The sequence below is a fragment of the Microcebus murinus genome, chromosome 16 (assembly GCF_040939455.1).
Source record: "Microcebus murinus isolate Inina chromosome 16, M.murinus_Inina_mat1.0, whole genome shotgun sequence".
NCBI lineage: Eukaryota > Metazoa > Chordata > Mammalia > Primates > Cheirogaleidae > Microcebus > Microcebus murinus.
In genome coordinates, this window is record NC_134119.1 from 10433317 (window position 1) to 10453454 (window position 20138).

General features: G+C 54.6%; 1 protein-coding gene across 1 annotated transcript in view; it reads right to left on the reverse strand.

Moving 5' to 3' along the window:
- Positions 1-7379: 7379 nt before the first annotated feature.
- Positions 7380-20138, reverse strand: part of BCAS4 (breast carcinoma amplified sequence 4) — a 53348-nt gene continuing 40589 nt past the window's right edge. The window contains exon 5 of the mRNA XM_012766144.3: positions 7380-9077. Coding sequence (XP_012621598.2) covers positions 8943-9077 — 135 coding nt within the window. The 3' untranslated portion in view covers positions 7380-8942. The remainder of the gene's footprint in view (positions 9078-20138) is intronic.

Here is a 20138-nt window from a genome sequence, read left to right on the forward strand (position 1 = left end):
GGACAGGAGATCCCTAGATTAAGATGCTATGGATTACCAAATCAGACACACCAGCTGAATTTAAGCCATCACACATTTGTTTGGAAATTACTCTGCCTAATTAACGGGAATAACAGAGCCCGAGTTTCTGAGTTCACATGTTAGGACTGAGACTTGTACGAAATAGCAAGGGGTTTGGAGTCCTGGTTGGACATTGGAGTGGAGACAGATAAGTATGCTTCCTCAAAGTGGGAGAGTGCCTTTTCGGCATTCAGAAAAAAGGGTATAGTTCCTAAAAGAATTGGAAATAAATAATAAAAGATTCCCAGCTGGAAATGTTGCAGAATCCCTAAAAGTGTCTCAATAAAAGCCATTTTAAAAGAATGTTGTTGCTACTGTTTGTTTTTGGAATAATTCGGAGATCATTTAAATTTAGTCTGTGGCAATCTGCCACCTCCTAATTAGAGAATGCCTGTAACTGTAAGATGAACATTCTGTAGATTTTCATTTTAATAAGGGAAACCTCATGACTTAATGTAGAGAAATTTTCTTTTTTGCCCTTCAGATTTTCTTGTGGCAATGAGTTCCAGAGTCAGGCTGGCTAGGGCCATGGTTTCTCTCATATCAGCACATAGGAGCACTTTCACAGGCCATCTTTGGTTCCTTGTCATTGAGCAGTACAGGGGGGAAATCTGTCAGATAGCTTTGTCCCTCGTTAAGATCCACGCAAGAAAGGATCTGCCCCTCTTACTGCCCTGTAGTTGTGTGTGTGTTCGTTCCAGATGCCCGCCTGTGTGTAAAGATGCCCATTTCAGAAGTGAGCAGGTTTGAAGACTAGATCTATTCAAGGCTGGGCTCCCCTTCTGAAACACTCCCGAGGTGGTTAAACCTGACGGAAAATCTCTCAACAAAATTAAGTAGGGCATAATGAATGTACAGATTTTGCAGAGTCTTGTGTCAGGCAGTGGGTTTTTCTGCCCCTTGTGACCCTATCTATCTCCCTGCTGCCCGCAGACTTGCCACCAGTTGCAGGCATGTTTCCACCAAGGTATCATTGCAAGAACATCTCAAACTTAGAAACTTCCAGAAAGCTAGAAACTTTTCGAAAGAGGCTGCTTCCCCCATTCAGAGACGGCATTCCGACACAACCAGTTATCAGGAGATAGCCTAAGCGAAAGCCATCGCAGCTGAGACAAACCCCTGACAGTCAAGTTTGAACACAAGGCATTTCTCCCCACAAGTGCTGGAAGGTGGGTGTGAAATTAGATCCAAACTTGCACCAAAGGAAGGTCACCAGAGGTAATTCTTTGTGTCCTGCTACTTCCTACCCACTTGCCCCACTTTAAATAATGACTTGGAACATTCAAGCTGCAACTTAGGTGGGATTGTCTTTGAGAGGTGAAAGTTGTATATAGTCAAAATCCTGAAAATCCGTAAGTCGTGATTTCACAGTGCTCCAATCAAGGGGTGGGGCTGTGGGAAGAAAGAGCCCTAGTTGTTTCCGGGACAGGCACTCTGGAACAGGGCAGAACCTTCCACACTGTTTAAGGAGTGTGGGTCTGTACTGCAGCCACGACCCCCGCCCCAACCGGGACACCATCTCGCCTTACGGTGTAAGACCATTTAAACCTAAACTGGTTTCTGCAATAAAAATCCTAACTTTTGCTATTATGTACCTTTCTTAATGTCATTATTATGAAAGAAGCACAATGGATACCCTAATAAGCACACTAGGTATCTTTTGGGAGCCGAAGCAACAGCTGAAAGTAAAAAGCCTCTTCCAATGTACTTGACATGGGCGCTGTGCTGGCTGCCATCGAGACTGCCGCAGAATGTGACAGCTGTGTGTGTGCAGTAGCCATCTGCGAGTCTAGGAACCAAAAGTAAAGATCTGTCTTGGAGACAGCGGAGGAGGAGACAGTGGCGTGACTTGCTTGTTGTCACTAGCTCATGGGCCAGCAAAGCTGGATCAGCATCCCCTGGAGAAGCTCAAATGACCCTCTCCAAGAAGGGCCTCCGGGCAAGGGGCTGGATGACACCTTTCTAGGAGGGCAACCTTGTTCCTAAAAATGCCCCAAGCTCAGGGCACATCATGAACACACAACCACTCAACAAGCATTTTCAGAACATCACCGATGGGAAGTTCCTGGGGCTAGTTGTAGGGCATTAGAATCTTAAAATGTTTCAGTCCTCACAACAGTCCCGCCCAGTCCTTCCTTTCCCTGCCCCTCCTCCCAGGATCCTGTAAAGGGAGCATTAGCTCCAGGTTTCAGGTGCTGATGTGAACTCAGGCCCAGAGAATCCAACTTGTCCCAAGATTTAGCTGGCGAAAGGGAAGACACTGACGAGGACCCGAGTCCACAGCCACTGGTATTTCCAACCACAGCATGCAGCCATGGCCTTGAGTAAAGAGCAGCCTCATCAGAAAGGCTTCTGCTCTGAATGAAAAGGTGTGAGCCCCCGTCTCTAAACCAACACATTGCACTTTCCCTGGCTCCGCGTTTCCCAAACTACCCCCATTCACACTGCCATCATCATTCCTGCTGCGTCTGCCTAACAACTGCTTTATGTTCTCATATGTTTCAACTCCCCCTTTTATTTTTTTATTTTTGTTTTTGAGACAGAGTCTCACTCTGTTGCCCGGGCTAGAGTGCCATGGCATCAGCCTAGCTCACAGCAACCTCAAACTCCTGGGCTCAAGCAATCTTTTTGCTTCAGCCTCCAAGTAGCTGGGACTATAGGCATGCACCACCATGCCTGGCTAATTTTTTCTATATATTTTTAGTTGGCCGATTAATTTCTTTCTATTTTTAGTAGAGACAGGGTCTCGCTCTTGCTCAGGCTGGTTTCGAACTCCTGCCCTTGAGTGATTCTCCCGCCTCTGCCTCCCAGAGTGCTAGGATGGCATGAGCCACCGCACCTGGCCAACTCCCCCTTTTAAATAAAGGGAAACTATATCACTATAAAAAAAGGAATGCCAACATAATTTGCCATTAATGAAGATGACTATGAAAGAAAATACAAGACAAAACAAGTTAAGTTTTTGCTACCTATTATGTGCTCAGCTATAAGGCTAAGACTTTTCTCTGTTAAAAGGGAAAACCAAAGTGAGATCAAGGAACACTAGCACCAAAGTTAGACTCATCCTTGGCCCAGGAAGGCTGAAAGAATCAGATGAGCCTTATCTTGGTGTGACTCCTGTTACCTGTTGCATGCCAGGTGGCCCTGAACTAGGAGTCAAGGGCTGGGCTCCAAACCTGGCGCGGGCCTGGCCCTGGCGCTGGGTGCCTCTCGGGAAGTCTCTGCCTCCTGTAGCAGTGATAACCCGACTTGCTTTACCCGACCTCGGCCCTTTTATGTTAGGACTCCAACTGGCAGGCAACGGGACACCCGCTCAGACTGGGCTTAATAAAGGGGATGGGGCAGCTGGCTGCGCCTGGGGAAGGCAGGCTGCTCAGTGACGTCGGCAAGGACTCGGCTTCTCTCCGCCCTGCCACCCACAGGGGCACCTTTGTCCTAGTCAGGCACCCTGATATTTGTAGGATGCCCCCCATTTACCTAGCCTGAGAGAAGGTGTCCCCCCTCCAGGGTTGCGCAGGAATCTTGAACTCTGAGCCACAGGGACCATCCCGGAACCATCGGAGAGCCGATGGGCTCAGTCCAAAGCTACCGGGCGAGTGGCTGGGAGCTGGCGTTACCCCGGCGGGCTTGGACCAGTCGGGACCCACCTCTGGGCGGAGGTGGGATCGGTTCAGCCCAACACCCAGAACCCAGCTCAAACCCAACTGCGTGCTCCACTCAGGCACAAGGAGGCTGTTGAGGACACTACGCTCTCCACACCAAACTGCCCTGTGCGCACCAGACGGAATGCGCGGCTGCTCCAGCCGGGAAGAGGCAGCAAGCCCTTGCGCCTCTGGCCGGAGTTCTTGAAAGCAGCGCGTCCCGGCCCCGGCGGTGTGCTGAAATCACCTGGGCGGCTGTGACCGCGAGTGAGGCCCAGGTGTGCGCTCCGGAGGTTCTGGTGCACTCGGTCTGGGCTGTGGCCCAGCGGAGCCCAGGACTGGAAAGCACTGTTTCATAGGGGCGCCAGCGTGAGCCTTCCCCGAACAGTCCATCGCAGCGTGCCCGCTGCCGGCGGTGCCCCGCCTGACACCACTTACTCTAATCCCCCATTCAGCAAACACCCGCCCGCAGCCTGAGAACCACCTGTCTCTACACTCAGAGATGCAACCTGTTTGCCAAAAACAACTCTACGTGTGTAAACGAATGTCCTGATGTCCCCTTGATTCACAAGGGGCAACAAGGAGACCGCGGCCCTAAACCCACAACCCTTGGATCCTCACTCTCCGGGTGGAGTCACCATGGCAGCAGCAGTAGACCCTTGGGGACACCAACCAAAGAAAAGCACAAACCTTGCTCCTCCGGGGCTCCTGCTCATCCGCCCCGGGCTGGCTCCCGAGAAGGGCAGCACTGACGAACGTCTGCACGCTCCGTCCAGGTCAGAGCGGCCCGGAAGGCCCAGTGAGGACGTCCTGGGGTGAAGAGGCCACCTTGGGCACGCAAGGCTGGCTTGGGTCTTCAGGGGAACGGTATGTTCGCCCTGACCAAACACACGTGTCCCCTGTACTCCTTCACTTAACTCCTTAAACCCAGAACGGTGGGTAGCCAACCGCCCACCCCGTGGGTAGCACACTCGGCCACAAGTCCCGGCGAGGCTGCCGAGGCAGGCCCCGCCCGCCGCCCTCCGGCCTCCCCGCCCAGCTGCGTGCAGACCCGAAAGGCGTCACGCTGACGATTACCTGCGAGGACCTTGGTGGTTTAGAATCTGAAGCAAGTACGCAGGACTCACGGAGGAGCTCAGAACTGCTCTGAACTCTTCCACACCCACAGATGCCTGTGCTGCTGGCCACTAGGCAAAATGGGGTTTTGCTTTAAGATGCGGAGGAAGATTCCTGAGTGCCTGCGACAGCCTGGGTCAGAAAAACACATCTGCAGGGAGTTAGTAAGACCTAGCCTCTAACTAACCCTCCTCTCTGAGAACTTGCCTTCTCTTGTCTGGACTTCTCTAGGAAGGAGAATTTTTAGCATGAGTGGAAGTTGGATTTTGTCAAATACTTTTTTTCTGTATCTATTGTGATGATCATGTGGCTTTTGTCCTTTATTATTAATATGGTGTGGGACATTGATTGGTTTTTTAGATATTAAACCAACCTTGCATTCCTGAGAGAAATCTTGCTTGGTCATGATATATAATATTTTTATGTGATGCTGGATTCAGTTTGCTACTATTTTATTGACATTGCATCAGTATTCATGAGGGATATTGGTCTGTAGCTTTCTTAGGATGTCCGACTTGGTATCAGTCACCCCCAAAAGGAGCGCCTTGGACAGCACACACGTCTATAGTGGAAGCCCACGCCCTGCCCCCCTAGCTAGACTGCCAGCTGCTTGAGTTGCAGTGACATCCAGCTGCCATCCTCCACCACATGAAGCTAAGGCCCAGATGCATTTCTTCATACACCCCATATCCTTGGAGTAAATTCTCCATGGACTTGGGGCTCTGATTCTAAGAATTTCAAATGCAAATGCCCACAGGGCCTAGGCAGGTGGAATAAATTAGTGAAGTGAGTTGGATATAAGAAAAGCCTGGCGAGCAGGCCCCCAACGTGACTTAGATTTAGCTCATTGTTGCCTTGTGAGAATATGAGCCCAGTGTTTCCTGTGACATATTTTCCAGTTTTTTAAAAAAAACAACAGGAAATCCAGTTCTTCATGTGCATTGACAGTTGCTGACAACTGATTTTAATTGAATTTTTAAATACATAAACAAAATATGAAAAAGAAAACATGGAGTGAAAATGCCCCCTTTTATCCCCAAAAGATATCCACTATTCTCAAATATTTGTTTATCCTTCTAGAGAATTTTAATCCCTTTCTTTTTCACACAGGTGGTAGCATACCATGTACAGTTTTCTGCATTTGGCTTTGATATCCTGGCAATATTTCCACACTAATTCAGAAAGAACTCCTAATCCGTTTTTACAACTTCATAGTATTCCATCGTATGGACAAATTTATCAAATTTATCTGTTATGGCTTCTGAACTTTGTATGATTCTTCAATGTTTTTTACCTACTTTTTCAATATATATATATATGTATATATATATGTATATATATATATATAGAGAGAGAGAGAGAGAGTCTTGCTTTGTCACCTGGGCTAGAGTGCAGTGGCATCAGCCTAGCTCACAGCAACCTCAACTCCTGGGCTCAAGCGATCCTCCTGCCTCAGCCTCCCAAGTAGCTGGGACTACAGGCAAGCACCACCACACCCAGCTAATTTTTTCTATTTTAGTAGAGACAGCGTCTCACTCTTGCTCAGGCTGGTCTCAAACTCCCGACCTGAAGCGATCCTCCTGCCTCAGCCCCCCAGAGTACTAGGATTACAGGTGTGAGCCACCCCAGCCAGCCGATAGATTTGTTTTACACATTTAGCTCCTTAATCCATCTGGAATTTTGGGAACTGCTTTGGGTGTGCGGGGTGAGGTATGGAGCTCCCTTTACTTTCTCCCAGACGGCCATCCAGTTGTCTCAACATGAAAACATTCCTGCCGACCAGAGATAGCCCGCGGGCTGCTGTCTTGAAATCTGCTCTGAAAGGCATGAAATTCACTCCCACTGGGAAGGTGGGAAAGGGGGCTGGCTGAAGGGCCTTGTCTTACGAAGATGTGCAGTCACCTGGGTCCCTGCCCTACAACAGCCACAGAAAGATGGCCCTTTCCTAGGCTGCAGCCCCCCTCATGGGGTTAAGGGCTGCTAAAGTCGCAGTTAAGGGTTTCATTTACTTGACAAGAGACAAGCTGGGCACGTGCTTCCAAGAGGGAGCACGCTCAGTCACCTGGCACAAAGACGGCACCTCCAGAACGGAGCCGCTTAGAGGACTGAGGTCAGGGGCTCCTGGCAGGGCTGAGTGTCCTGGTCTTCCTTCTCCCCTGGTGTCTCCAAGTGTCCTTGGAAGCTCATTATGTGGCACTCCTACTCCCAGGAAATATCGAATGGTCACTTCCAGTTTATTCGTCATCTCTTCCCCATAGACGTTCTCACGCAGCCTCCCCTGTCCTCGCTGCCGGGGGAGAAAGATCCAAGGACAGGGAAACCCTAGGGAGCTGGGCGGACTTTCAGCAGCCCCCACTCTCCGTGACTTGTTCTTACTGTGACATTTAAGGGCAGCCCCTAAGTCACTCGCTGTTGAGGCTCTTGGATGCCACTGGTCAGCCCTCTCGTCGCCGAGCCCAGTGGCCAGCCACAGCCCCCATTACCAAGTGCCCCTCACCAGCCCCGAGCCCAGCACGCACACAGCTCTTCTCGCTTCATCCTCCCAGCAACCCAGGAGGCAGATGCTGTCATCGCAATTTATTGAGGAGGCTGAGCTCAGAGAGGGTAAGCAACAAGCCCAGGGTCACAAAGCAGCTGAGATGTGTGGGAGAGGATGGTGCCACGCAGGCAGGCTGATGTCAGAGCCTGTGTTCTTAGCCATGGTCCTGTGTGTCTCTATTTTAGGACATTTACGTTGCTGTGGTTTAATCTCATGACATTCCCTTCCACCCCTCCCTGGGCCCTGGTTCAGGCCCTGGAAGGAGAAAGAAGCCTGGGTGTCTCCAGCAATCTATAAGTACTCAGCCTTCCAGAAATTAGTGTCCTCAACTCCTTGTCTAAAAAATTAACTTTGCATCGAATCCATGCCCTCCCCGAACAGACTGGGGCACGGCGGGTGTCTACGCTTCCTTCATTAAAACCAGCCTCAATCAATACAGCGAGGCCATGAGAACTAACACTCCTCAGCTACACCCTTTATTTATACAAGGTGCAGAAACCCGCAACACCGTCTGCACTGCTGGGTGCCAGGAGGCCGGAGCCGGGCACTGAGCAGAAGGGGCCCGAGGGGGACCCAGGTGCTGACAGTGCCGGTCAGTTGGTCTCAGTCTGGGTGAGGGTGAAACAGATGCGTTCAGTTTGTGAAAATTCAGTGAAATATACACTTAGGTGCTCCTTTCTGTAACGTAAGTTATACTTCAATAGACGGTTACCACTATCACCTTGACAGCAACGTGCTGGCTCTTCCCATAAACAAGGGTCTACCTCTATCTTTGGATTGCAAACCCTGTCCTAAAAGGGGCACAACCCAACTCTTTTTTGCTTTTCTACTGCTACCTTGCCAGGTTCACTATTTTAGATTTCCTTGGAACTCTAACGTGGGTCTGCAGTTCAGTGTGTGCGTGTGTGCGTGCGTGTGTGTGTGTGTGTGTGTGTGTGTGTGTGTGTGTGTGTGTGTGTGTGTGTGTGTGTGTGTGTGTGTGTGTGTGTGTGTTTGCTCCTGGCTCCCAGGCTCTCAGAGGAATTCCAGAAATAGCCACTACGGGTTGAAGCCCAAGTGAGGCATGTGGGGTGTTAGGACAACCGCAGGAAGCTCATCCACATGAGAAGAAATGAAGCCACAACACCTTTGGAGGAGTCCTGGGGACCCCCACCCACTTTCTTGCTGGGAATACAAAGGCCAGGACTGTGCCCTGCCCTCAGACAGGGACTTAAAACAAGCAGGTTCCGCACAGGCGAGGACACCGTCACTCCCAGTCCCCACACCCAGACCAGAGGCCGGCTCTCCACACCTTTATGGGGACGGCCCTGCGGGCTGGGGCACTGGGGTCTCAGCACGCAGCCCACCCAGCACGGAGGCAGAGCCCTCGTGTAGGAGGGATGTCCCCACCGCCATCAACCACGGTCACACCGGGCCACCTCTTCCCCTTTAAACACCAGGAAGGCGACACTGGGGCTGGGCCCCACGCGGTGGACTCTGCTCCAAACACTGTGGCCTGACGTGTGGCAAGGGAGGAGATTCAAAAACAACAACAGGAAAAAGAAAGAAAACCGGGGCTGCTCCGTAGCACAGTGTCACTTTCCAGCTCACAGCTGCCCAGGGCGGCTCGGGGCTGGATGCCCGGCCTCCCTGTCCCCGTCCCCGTCGCCCACGGGAAAATGGTCCTCGGTCCTGTACAGCGCGGGCAGCTCGTACGTCAGGGGCGCCGGCGCAGACGGTTTCTGGAATGACAAAAACACAGGTGCTCTCTCAGCAATTTGGATCCACTTGTTCCGTGACCCAAGAATTCCAGTTCTAGTTGTTCATCCTGTGGGAGAGTCACACATGTGACATATCACTGCCTGTGACAGCCTAAGCCGGCCACCCAGAGGAACCAAAGCATCCATGTCGGGCCCTCTCCACAACAGAAAACTGCAGGCATGAACAAGGGCTGGGCGGAGCTACCTGTTCCAACAGAGAAGGGCGGACACCGAGAGGTGAGGAGGGCGTGGACTCGTGGCAGAGGGAACCATGTCCCACCCACATGCGTGTGTGACAGACAGCTCTGCAGGGCCACCCAAGAGCCTGGGCGCGGTGGCCGTCACTGGCGGTGGAAACTGGTTTTTTCTTTCACTGTGTACCCACCTGTGAGGCCTGAAGTTCATGCCATGTGCATGTGCTACTCTTTCAAAAAATAAAGTCATTTTAAGAAGTGCTTCCTCATTTCTGGTAGAGATTTTTGTTGAGAGAAGGCTGGGGGAGACAGCGTCCCTCTCAGGCTGGCTGGCAGGACCTGCAGGTTACTGTGCATGTCAATGAAAATCCAGCGCACCGAGACCACCTCAAACAGCGGTTCTCAAACTTGGCCAAACACTGGAATCTCCTGGGAGCTTTATGAAATATTTATGCCCGGGCCCCACGCCAGAGTGTGACGTCACTGGCCTGGGCGTGGCCTGGGCAGCAGAGAGTCTCAGAGCGCCCAGGTGATTCTCTGTAGACTCAAGGCTGACTCAGTGGCTGAGCTGCTCTGGGGGAGGGGTCTGCAAGGCCACTGCGCTCCTGCCCTGGCTGGGCCCTCGGAGACAAGCAGACATGTGGGGTCAACAGGTGCTGGGGAGGGGACCCTCTCACCACCCTCCCCTTCCCTGTCCCACACCTCCCCCACTGTCTCATCTCCTGGCCACCTCTGCCCACTCCAGCTGAGACCCAGCTCTGGCCCAGCCTTCACCTGCAGCGGGAGCTACCGGGGCAGGATGCGGAGCTCCAGCTGTGGTCGACCGCAGCTCCCACCGCCAAGCACCTTCCCTCCCCTGCCCTGACCCTGCACTCCACAGCGTGGCCATCAACCCCAGTGCAGACAGGGAGCCGAGGCTCGGGAGGTGCCCAGCCCTGAGTCATGCACTCTCCAAGCACCCGTCCACTCAACCACTGTCTCGCTGAGCATCTGTGCTGGGCCAGGCTCTGACCTGGTGCTGAAGACACAGCCTTGAGCAAGACAATGGCCCCAGCCATCATGGGGCACACCATTTAGAGGGGGGCACAAACGAACCAACAGAAACAACACTGCCATGGGATGACAGCTGATGGCGGGAGAGGCCTGGGGGACCCAGAAGAGGCCCCGCCTCATCCTGGAGGGGTCGGGGATTTTCTAGAAGCTGAGCCATCTGCGACCTCAACAGCCTCAGCAGGAATTGACCAGGAATTCTGGGAAGGGGGGCACAGGGGTGATGGAGGTGTGGCGTCCTAGGCTCAGGGAACAGTGTGTGCCAAGTGGGGTGTGGTGGGGGGCTGGGGGAAGGGAGGCAGCTCTGGCTACAGTCGCCAGGTCAGGGGGAGGTGGGGATGAAGCTGGGAGCCAGGCCCGAACCTTTTGCACTGTTGGAGGCCGTGCTACAGCTTTACCCTGAGAGCACCAGGGGCCTCTGGAGCTATTAAGCAGGAGGGTGAGAGATGAGACGTGTGTTTCAGAAGAGCAGAACAGAGAAGAGACCACAGAGGAAAGACACACCAGGGGGGCGGCTATTGCAGGTAGTGTCCCCTAACGGTGAGAGTGGCCAGGCTTAGGGGAGGGAGAGGATGGATTCTAACATCAGCACCCCAAAGCCCCCGGCCTGCCACCATGCTGAGCCCTCTCTCTGTCACAGATGGGGGCCACCAAAGGATTTCAAATAAGGCAGAACACACTCGGGTGTCCAGGGACTTCGCATCAACCTGCGTTACCACCTCCACGTCTGCAAAACCAGGATGAGCACCTTCACCTCGGCCAGGGGTCAGCCTCGACACAGGGCAAACAGAACATTCTGCCCAGTCGACACTCAGTCGCCACTCCTGGCTCAGCCTGCCTGGGGGGAGGGAGGGGGTGACTCAGGAGACGAGACCTACCCCTACCTGCCCCCTCTTCAGCACCTCCCCCAGTGGCCTCCTGCCCCCCTGAGTCCCCCTGACGGCACCACAGTCAGGACACAGCTGGGAGTGGAGCCACAGACACACCTACAGCCAGGCGGGTGTGGCTTGTAGGTGATCCACAACTTAGAATCTCACCCTCTGTCTCCTGAGGACTGGCCATCGCAGTATCCAGAAAAGGCAACATTCAGGTGAACAATGACAGTTCAAAAACTAGACCTCTGCCGGACGCGGTGGCGCGCGCCTGTAGTCCCAGCTACTCGGGAGGCTGAGATGGGAGGATCGCTTGAGCCCAGGAGTTCCGGGCTGTAGTGCGCTATGCCAATCGGGTGTCCGCACTAAGTTCGGCATCAATATGGTGACCTCCCGGGAGCAGGGGACCACCAGGTTGCCTAAGGAGGGGTGAACCGGCCCAGGTCGGAAACGGAGCAGGTCAAAACTCCCGTGCTGATCAGTAGTGGGATCGCGCCTGTGAATAGCCACTGCACTCCAGCCTGGGCAACATAGCGAGACCCCGTCTCTAAAAAAAAAAAAACTAGACCTCTTATCCTGACACATGACTTGGGGGGCAAATGGCATTTTGTGATCCTGAAAGGACACGTTCCTTCTTCTCCTGACCCTCAGGACCCAGGCAAGGGTCAGAGGCCAGGCCAGGCCAGGTCAGAGCGAGTGTCCTGGCCCAGCCAGGTGGCCTCTCCTGGGCCAGCTGGGCCTCATCCTGACCCTTTACTTCTGGAAATGGATCTATCAACAGGGATGGAGCTTCTGCCTCCTCCCTCAAGGAGACAGATTCTATAAACAGCGGAAAATCAACACAATTGCCAAAGAGAGGGAGCAATAAGAGGCCCCAGCAGTTTGGGTTGTGACCTTATCTTTAGGCCCCACGAGATCTAACGCAAGAAGCTCCCCATCGCGGCAGCCTTCCTGGTGGTGGAGGAATGGTTTCCTGCGCCCGAAGCGCAGGGACGAGGGGTGCAGGGAGGGCCGGCCAGACGTCACGACGGATTATTAAACAGCTGCTTCCCGCGCACTCGGGAAGGAAGTCGATCACTAGGAACGCGCGGGGGCACACCACGACCAAGCCGCCCGAACACGCCCGCTGGCCTTTCTCAAGAGGGTCCGGCCTGGAGGAGGGGTGACAGGCTGCGGGGGCCGACGGGGGACCAAGCCCTGCGGTCGCGGGGGACGCGCGCTGTCTGGAGCTGGGCGGAAGTCGTCCCAAACGCGGCCTTGGAGAGCGGGCGGCCGCTGTTCCAGCCCGTCACTTCCTCTCGGGGCTCCGGCGTCCTGTCGTTTCTGAGGGGGCCGCTCGTAGCCCGCTCCCCGTCCCAGCAGCTCCCCGCCCGCAGGGATTGGTCCAGGGCGAGCACGTGATCCGAGACGGCCAATGAGAAGCAGCCGCGCGACCCGCGCTTTGTGCTCCGCCCCGCGGTGCCGGAGTCCCGCGAGGGCCACTCGCGCCACCACACTGGGGGCCGCGGAGAACGAAGCCCAAGCAGAGGGAAGCGGGGTTGGGGGATGGGGCGAGACAGAGTCCCTGCAACGTCATTCCACCGAGGCTGGAGCTACCCGAGACTTTTCCTGTTCACGAGCCTCGGGGTTCTCCTCTTTGCTTAAGCCACGTCAGCCTGGGCTGCTGTCACTTGCAACGGGAGTCCTGCCTCAAACGAGTAACAAACCACGGTGGTGGTGGCGCGCAGGTGAGTCAGAAGGTGAGGACTGCTGTGTGAGGCCCGGATGCTGTCGGGGTGCGGACACCTCGCCCAGGGCTGGGCAGGACCCCACCCAGCAGGCCGGGCTCCAAAGGCTGGCACGCAGGGATGCCACTTTCACACCCACTTTCTCTCTGATTCTCAGGGCAAACTGCCCGGCAAGGGGTCGCCCCGAGTCTCAGAGGTCACAGGGACAAGGGAAGGGTGGAGCTGGGGCCCACTCAGGCCTCCATGCCCAGCCCCGACCCATGGCTCCATGGAACGCCCTGGGGACAGAGCAGCAAGCCCAAACGCTAAGGGCTGCACCTACAGCTTTCACTCTGGAGGACCTCAGAGGGGACTGCAGAGCTCTCCACCTCCCAGCCCTCAACCTCCAGCTGGTAGGGAGCCTCTCTTCTGAGCTCTGCCAGGTGAGCAGGAGTATCCAACTCTGCGGGCTGGGCTCCCCACCCCCACCCGGGCTTGCAAGCAGGAATGTTCGCTGCTCTGGGACAGGATAGGTCAAGACTCAGAAACCCGACACCGCTGGTCCAGGGCTCTGCCACGTGCTCCTTCTCCAGCCCCAAGCCCCGCCTGCCATCCTCTGCCTCGGGGACCTCTGGGGCACCAGGCCTGGCTGCTCTCGGCTCTACCCACACCCCCTCTTCTCCCCACTTCTACCCTGGACACCCAAGTTCCCAAACCCTCAGCCCACAGGCCAGACACACGTGTGCTTGGTCTGCCCCATGATTTTGTAAAAGTGGAATTAACTGCACACATGCAGAAATAAGATTTCCCGTGAAAACCAGACTGCCGGTTTCTCTTGGAAAATGGGATCATCTGGCAGCTCTGGGCCTGCAGTCCCTTGTGGCCAAGCTGGCTGAGTGGAGGAGCAGTGGCCCCTGAGACCCTTTACCATTCCTGTGACCTGCTGCTTCTGGCAGATGCCCCACAGTTGGCCCCCCTGCGTTCTGCACCACTAAGCAGCTCTGTTTCTGACAAAGAACCCAAATGGCTGTCACCGCACATGACAATGTGGATCCTCAGGCCCCGGCTGGGCTCAGTCTCTGTTCTGAACCCCCCACTCAGGGCACTGTCTGCTCTAAAGCCAGCCACCTCCTCAGGGTCTTTGCTTGCCCTGGACCACCCTCCCACACCTGTTTCTAGAATGCTCCATAGCTCCTTTTAAGTGCTAGTCCATCCTGTGTCCCCCTCTTGGGATGCCCTAACTGCACATCCCTGACTGCCTTCTGGTCAGGCCAGGCTCAGCAAACCTTTTCTGTAAAGAGCCAAATAGTAAATATTTTAGGTTTTCCAAGCCAGACAGTCTCTGTCGCAACCACTCAACTCTGCCCTTGTAGCACAAAAGCAGCCACAGACAATATGCAAACAAAAAGCATGGCTGTGTTCCAATAAAACTTTATTTACAAAAACAGTGGCAGGCCAGATTTGGCCCCCAGAACATGGTTTGCCTCTGAACTAAATCTGTCCTCCCAAATACAACAGAGATGACAAACCCTTCCCTATATCTCCCATACGAGTGGCAGGTCACCAGACATGGGGTGCCAGATGCAGGGCTGGGCCTGCCTTGCGGTTTGTCCGTGGGCCCGAGTTGTATGCAGTCAGCTGGCTTGGGTAATCACTGCAGCCCTGGTCCGTCCTGGCTCACCCAGAACAGGCAAGAGGCACAGCGTCCTCCACCCCAAAGGGGGAAGCAGGTCACACTGCAGCCCTCCTCATAGCCAAGATCTAAGGTTCCACAGGGTCAGCCCCAGACCCCACACCCCCACCAGGGCCTGGGCCAAACCCTGGGAGGTGAGGCCCCAGGCTGACCATGTATAGTAGCTCAGATGCCAACTGCCTGCCCTCATCCCCCAGGTCACCAGGCACCCCCAGTGCCAGGGACCTTGGGAGAAGCCAATCCTGCTATGAAAATGATGATTACACCTATTATGTGCCAGGTTACATTATCTCTAACCTTCACAACATTCCTTTAAGGTAGGGGTTTCTCATCCTCCCAAGCTTTACTTTCCTCTGCAAAATGGGAGAATACCACCAACCTCAATGAGTCTTTCCTGGAGCACATCAGTAATGCTGGAGATGCTGCAGCCACCTTGGGACCATGAGGACAAAAGCCACATGCTAAGGATGGCAGAGCAGCAGCCAGGAGCAGCTTGGGTCCCTGATTACTTCCCTGAGAAACCCCACTGACTCAATTGGCCACCTTGGGACTTCTTGTCATGTAAGGAAAACACACAAACCGTACTTGGTGGAACCACATTAGTCAGGTTTCTGTTATATGGCCAGACACACTCTGACTGATATATACACCGTCACTCTCATTACCCCTCCGTTTATTAGTGAGTCACCCCAGGCCACCCAGAGTAAATGGGCAGAGCCAGGACTCAAGCCTTGGTTGTTTAGATGCGTGAAAGGGCCTCCAAAAGTGAGAACTGCTCAACGCAAAAGCAGGCAGACAGGGGAGGAGATCAAAATCTCAAAATCATTCCAAAAAATACAAAAGAATTCCAAATAAGTTTATAGTATTCCTTCCTCCAGGAGCTGGCGCTTAACTGCCCCCTCCTCCCTTGCATGGGGGCTGCACTTGGTGACTTGCTTCCAAGAGCAGAGAATGGAAGGGGGAAATAATTGTAGAAACCTGGCAAACCTGCCACAGCCAGGCGGTGACGTTCCGCACGCCCGGGGGGTGGGGGTGGGGGTGGGGTCATGTTGAAGTACATGCCTCACTATGATGTGATGAGAAGGGCACCTCGTGCTCTTCCAACCAAAAACCCATGGGTCCAATCTAACCACGAAAAAAAACATCAGACAAGCCCTAATTAAAGGATACAGGCCAGACCCAGTGGCTCACACCTGTAATCCCAGCACTTGGTGGGGCTGAGGCAGGAGGATCACTTGAGGCCAGGAGTTTGAGACCAGCCTGGGGAACACAGCGAGAACCTGTCGCTACAAAACATTTTTAAATTAGCTGGATAGTGGCGCATGCCTGTAGTCCCAGCTACTGAGGAGACTGAGGCAGGAGGATCACTGGAGCCCAGGAGTTCAAGGCTACAGTGAGCTATGATCAGACCACTGCCCTCCAGCATGGATGACCAAGTGAAACCCTGTCTCTTAAAAAAAAATTAAAACGGATATTGTTCAAAATACCTAACCCATATTCCTCAGAACTGCCAAGATCATCATAAACAAGGAAAGTCTGAGAAACTGACATAAACCAGAGGTGGCAGAGGAGACACAATGACTAAATACAGTACGGTATCCTGGATGCAGTCCTGGAACAGAGGAGGACATTGGTGCAATCCGAGTAAACCGTGGCATTTAGTCCATAGTAACGTGCCAGTGTTAGCTCCCGAGCTGTGACTGTGCACCCCGGTGGCACGGTGACGACAGGAGAAATCGGGCAACGGGCATACGGGGATTCTCTGAGCTATATCATAGCAACTTTGCTCTGATTCCAAAATTTTAAAAATTATTTAAAAGAAAAAAAGGAAACAGGCCAGTCTAACTCCACACACCAAGCTGCGGCCTCTCTCAACTCAACCACGGCGACCGCGTGTCGGGCCAGCGCCGGCCCACGCTGGGTCCCACGGGTTCACGGCACGTTCGTCCTTACGACTGCTGAGTGAGGTGAGTATTCTGATCCCATTCTGCAGGAGAGGAAAGTGAGGCTCAGAGAGTCACTTGGCCACAATAACCCAGCTCAGAATGGACGGCGCTGGGGTTGAACCCCCGGCCCGCCTGGAGCCAGGACACAGGTCCCCCAGAGCTTCCAGTCAGGACCCAGGAGGTCCCTTCAGCATCTGCTTTCCAACCTGGGACCCTCCGGAGTTGTGCCTTCCAGCCTATTTGGAGATCGCAAGCTGGTGATCTTTGCTCAGCATCTGGCGTGGGGACAAAGTGACAAATGAGTTGGCTGCCCACACTGAAGAACTGGGATGAGAAAATAAATACTGAGTGCCTATCTCCCTTGCAACGCTGAGCTGTCTGGCCACAGCAGGTCTGTGTTCCTGCAAACGCCGTGAGCTGGCCCCGTCAGACAGGGCGTGTGCTGCCCAGCTTGCCACCATCCTGCCTGGCAACACCCAGGCAGGTCTCTGCAGGGTCGTCAAGGGGCGGGATGGAGAAGGCCAGGGCGTGGGGACTGCTGAGCTGGGGCCACCAGTGAGGCCAGCACCCGTTGCCCTTCCTCTGCTGTGTCCTCAGGGCTCTGCTCACAAGAGCCCTGAGACAGGAACTGTGACAATGTCCACTTCATAGACGAGAAAGCAGGCCCATAGAGGACAGGGCCGGGTCGCGTGCCCAGAGTCACAGCTGGTAAGAGGCTGAGCGGGGATTCAACCCGGCCCTTCTGAGTTCCTGGCACCAGCCCCTGCCATGGCCAGCCCACGGGGCCTCCCCTCTGTCCTGGCTTGGGGCTTTCTGTACCTCAGGTCATGCTTGGCTGTCCTGCCTGCAATGTCTGCTCCGGGGCCTGGAGTCTTCCAGAGTGTCCTGACAGCTGTGAGCAGCCCCTGCGTGTCCAGTCCTGCCCGCGGGGTTGGGCTGACAGGACTCAGCCCGCAGAGCCCGCTGTGGCCCCTTCCCGTCAGGAGCCTCTGCCGGCCCAGTGACCACAGCAGCTCGTGGGAGTGGGAGGCCACTGGGGCCCTAGGGACGGCAGCACAGGGCTGAGGGCTCCCAGAGGGGCTGCCAGTGCCCAGAGTGACCCTAGCAGCAGGGATAAGCTGGTGCAAGCTCATTAAGGTGATGCTGACCCTAGGTGGCAGCTCTGGAAGGTTCCTGGATTCCCATAGATTCTGCTTTTAGCTGGAGGAAAAGTGTTAACATGGAAACCAGCAGAGGAGCCCCTGGAAGTTCTGCCAAGATGCTGGCTACTAAATCCAAGCTCACACACAGGGACAGCTAGATAGGGGAGTTGGTGTCATGGCACCCTCTAGAACCAGGTCTCCCTGGGGGCACCAGCTCCTGACCCAGAGTCTGATCTCTGCAACCTTGGCCAGCAGACGCTGCTGTCTGTGCCAGGTCCCTTCCTCCCCTGCCCATCCCCCTCCCAGGCTCCTGAAGTCCCGAGCCCTCCTTCAGTTAACGGTTGATGCCGGAGTCATCCTCTCCACTCCTGGGCCTCTACGCCCCCCTCACTGCCAACCCCTTCCCTCGGTCAAAGCAATAATCTTCTACAAGCACAAAGAATGCCTCAGAAGACAGCACGGTCTGCCGCTGGGCCTCAGGGGCAGCACCGCACTCTTCTGTTTGTCATTGAGTTCTCCTGGAACCCCCTGGTCGAGACCCTCCACCCTGGGCTAAGGCCTGGGCCTCCACAGTGCCACCCCTCCTCCAACCTCTGCACCTCCCTGTTCCTGAGTGACTTCACCCAGCCTCACCATGGGACCCTGGTGGCTCCTGACCTCCACGCCCAGGTCTCCAACTGCCGCCCACCTCCCCAGCAAGTCCTGTCGGCTCTCCCTGCAGATGCACCCAGACAGACTCTCAATTCGCACAGCGTCCTGCCTGATCTCCAGGGAACTGTGCCGAGCGGAACCAGCCAGTCCTCTAAGGTTGCAGACCATGTGATCCCATCCACAGAACTGCACTGAAACGGAGGATTGAGCAGCCAGGGCTGTGCAGACGGTGGGGGCGGGAAAGCTGAGGTGGTTACAAAGGTGACACCAGGGTCCTCGTGGCACTGGGACCTCGCAGTCTCCTGGCTATGGTGGTGGCCACACGAGCCTGAATACAGTTGTGTGGGACGGGTACAATCTTGGCCAGGAGCGGTAGCTCACACCTGTAACCCCAGCACTTTGGGAGGCTGAGGTGGGAGGACTGCTGGAGCCCAGGAGTTTGAGGCTGCAGTGAGCTATGATTGTGCCACTGCACTCCTGCCTCAAAAAAAAAAAAAAAAAAAAAAGCATGCAGGAGGATGTGCATGGGTTACACGCAAACACTACACCACTAGTGTCAGGGACTTAAGCATCCATGGATTTTGGTGTCTACAAGGGTCCTAGAACCAATCCCCAAGGATACCAGGGACAAATGTGTTAACTCGAATGAATGAATGAATGAATGAAGGTGGGGAAGTGAGGGTGTGGCAGTGAAGGAGTTAAGCCTGGCCCCAGGCTGGGATCTTACATGTGGCAGCTGCTGGAGAGGCCAAGGACCTGGAAGAGGGGAGCTTAGGGGAGGGGAGGGGCAGCCCCCAGGTGGCAATGCAGGGCGTGGGCTCCCATCTCAGGAGCCCTAGGGACAGAGGAAAAGATGACAACACCCTGCAGGCCGAGCTGAGTGGCCCACCCTCACCCCTACCACTGACACTCTCAAAAGAACCAGAAGTGGGGGACCAGGGGTGGGGTGACTCCCTTCTGGGGGCACAGAGGTCAAGCCTTGTGAGCCTCCTGCCACCTGCACACTCCTTCCAGGTGGCTCGGGCTGCTCCTGGGAATGAGGGTGGAGTAGAGACAGGGGTCTCAGAGGACCTCAGACTTGCACTTTGACATCCCCTCCAACACCCCAACAGAGCGCCGGCATTGAGAACAGGGTCCCTTCACCCAGCACAGCAAACTGGGTCCCATTCCATCTCTCTCTGATGGCAGGGACCCCCCTTCCTAGCTCTGTCACCTTGGCCGAGTTGCCAGCCTCTCTGTGCCTCCGCTTTCTGGAAGTCAGGGCTAGTGATACTCCACCGCTAGCGTGCCATGCCCACAGCCACAGAGCGCTTAGAAAACGGCGCTCAGTGCATTACTGGCTAATTTCATTATTATTACGGCCCCCAAATTCATATTCTTCTTTAATGCCATCATTAGCTTGTGAACAGCCCAAGTGTACAATTTTATGATGTTACATTTTTAATTTCAAAACATGAACATTTAAGCTAAATCACAACTGTGAGAGCCAGTTCTGGTGCTGCTTCAATTTTTAATTTACAAGGAGCCTCAAAAATTGTAAGTGCCAGCACAGCTCCCCGCCACTGAGAGACACGGCTCATCTGTCAACCAGGGGGCCTGGTTCGCAGCAGGTACTTAATAAATGCTGGCTGGCCAGAGGCGAGAGGTCACAAGAGGCACGCCCCAGGCGTGGAGACGCGACAGCCCCCGACCTAGGATTTCCCACTTCTCTCAAAGCAGCGACTGACCCATTGCCATTACCCAAGCCCCTCCTCCACCCCCCCAAAGCTGCGGGGGCACTGCCCAAGGC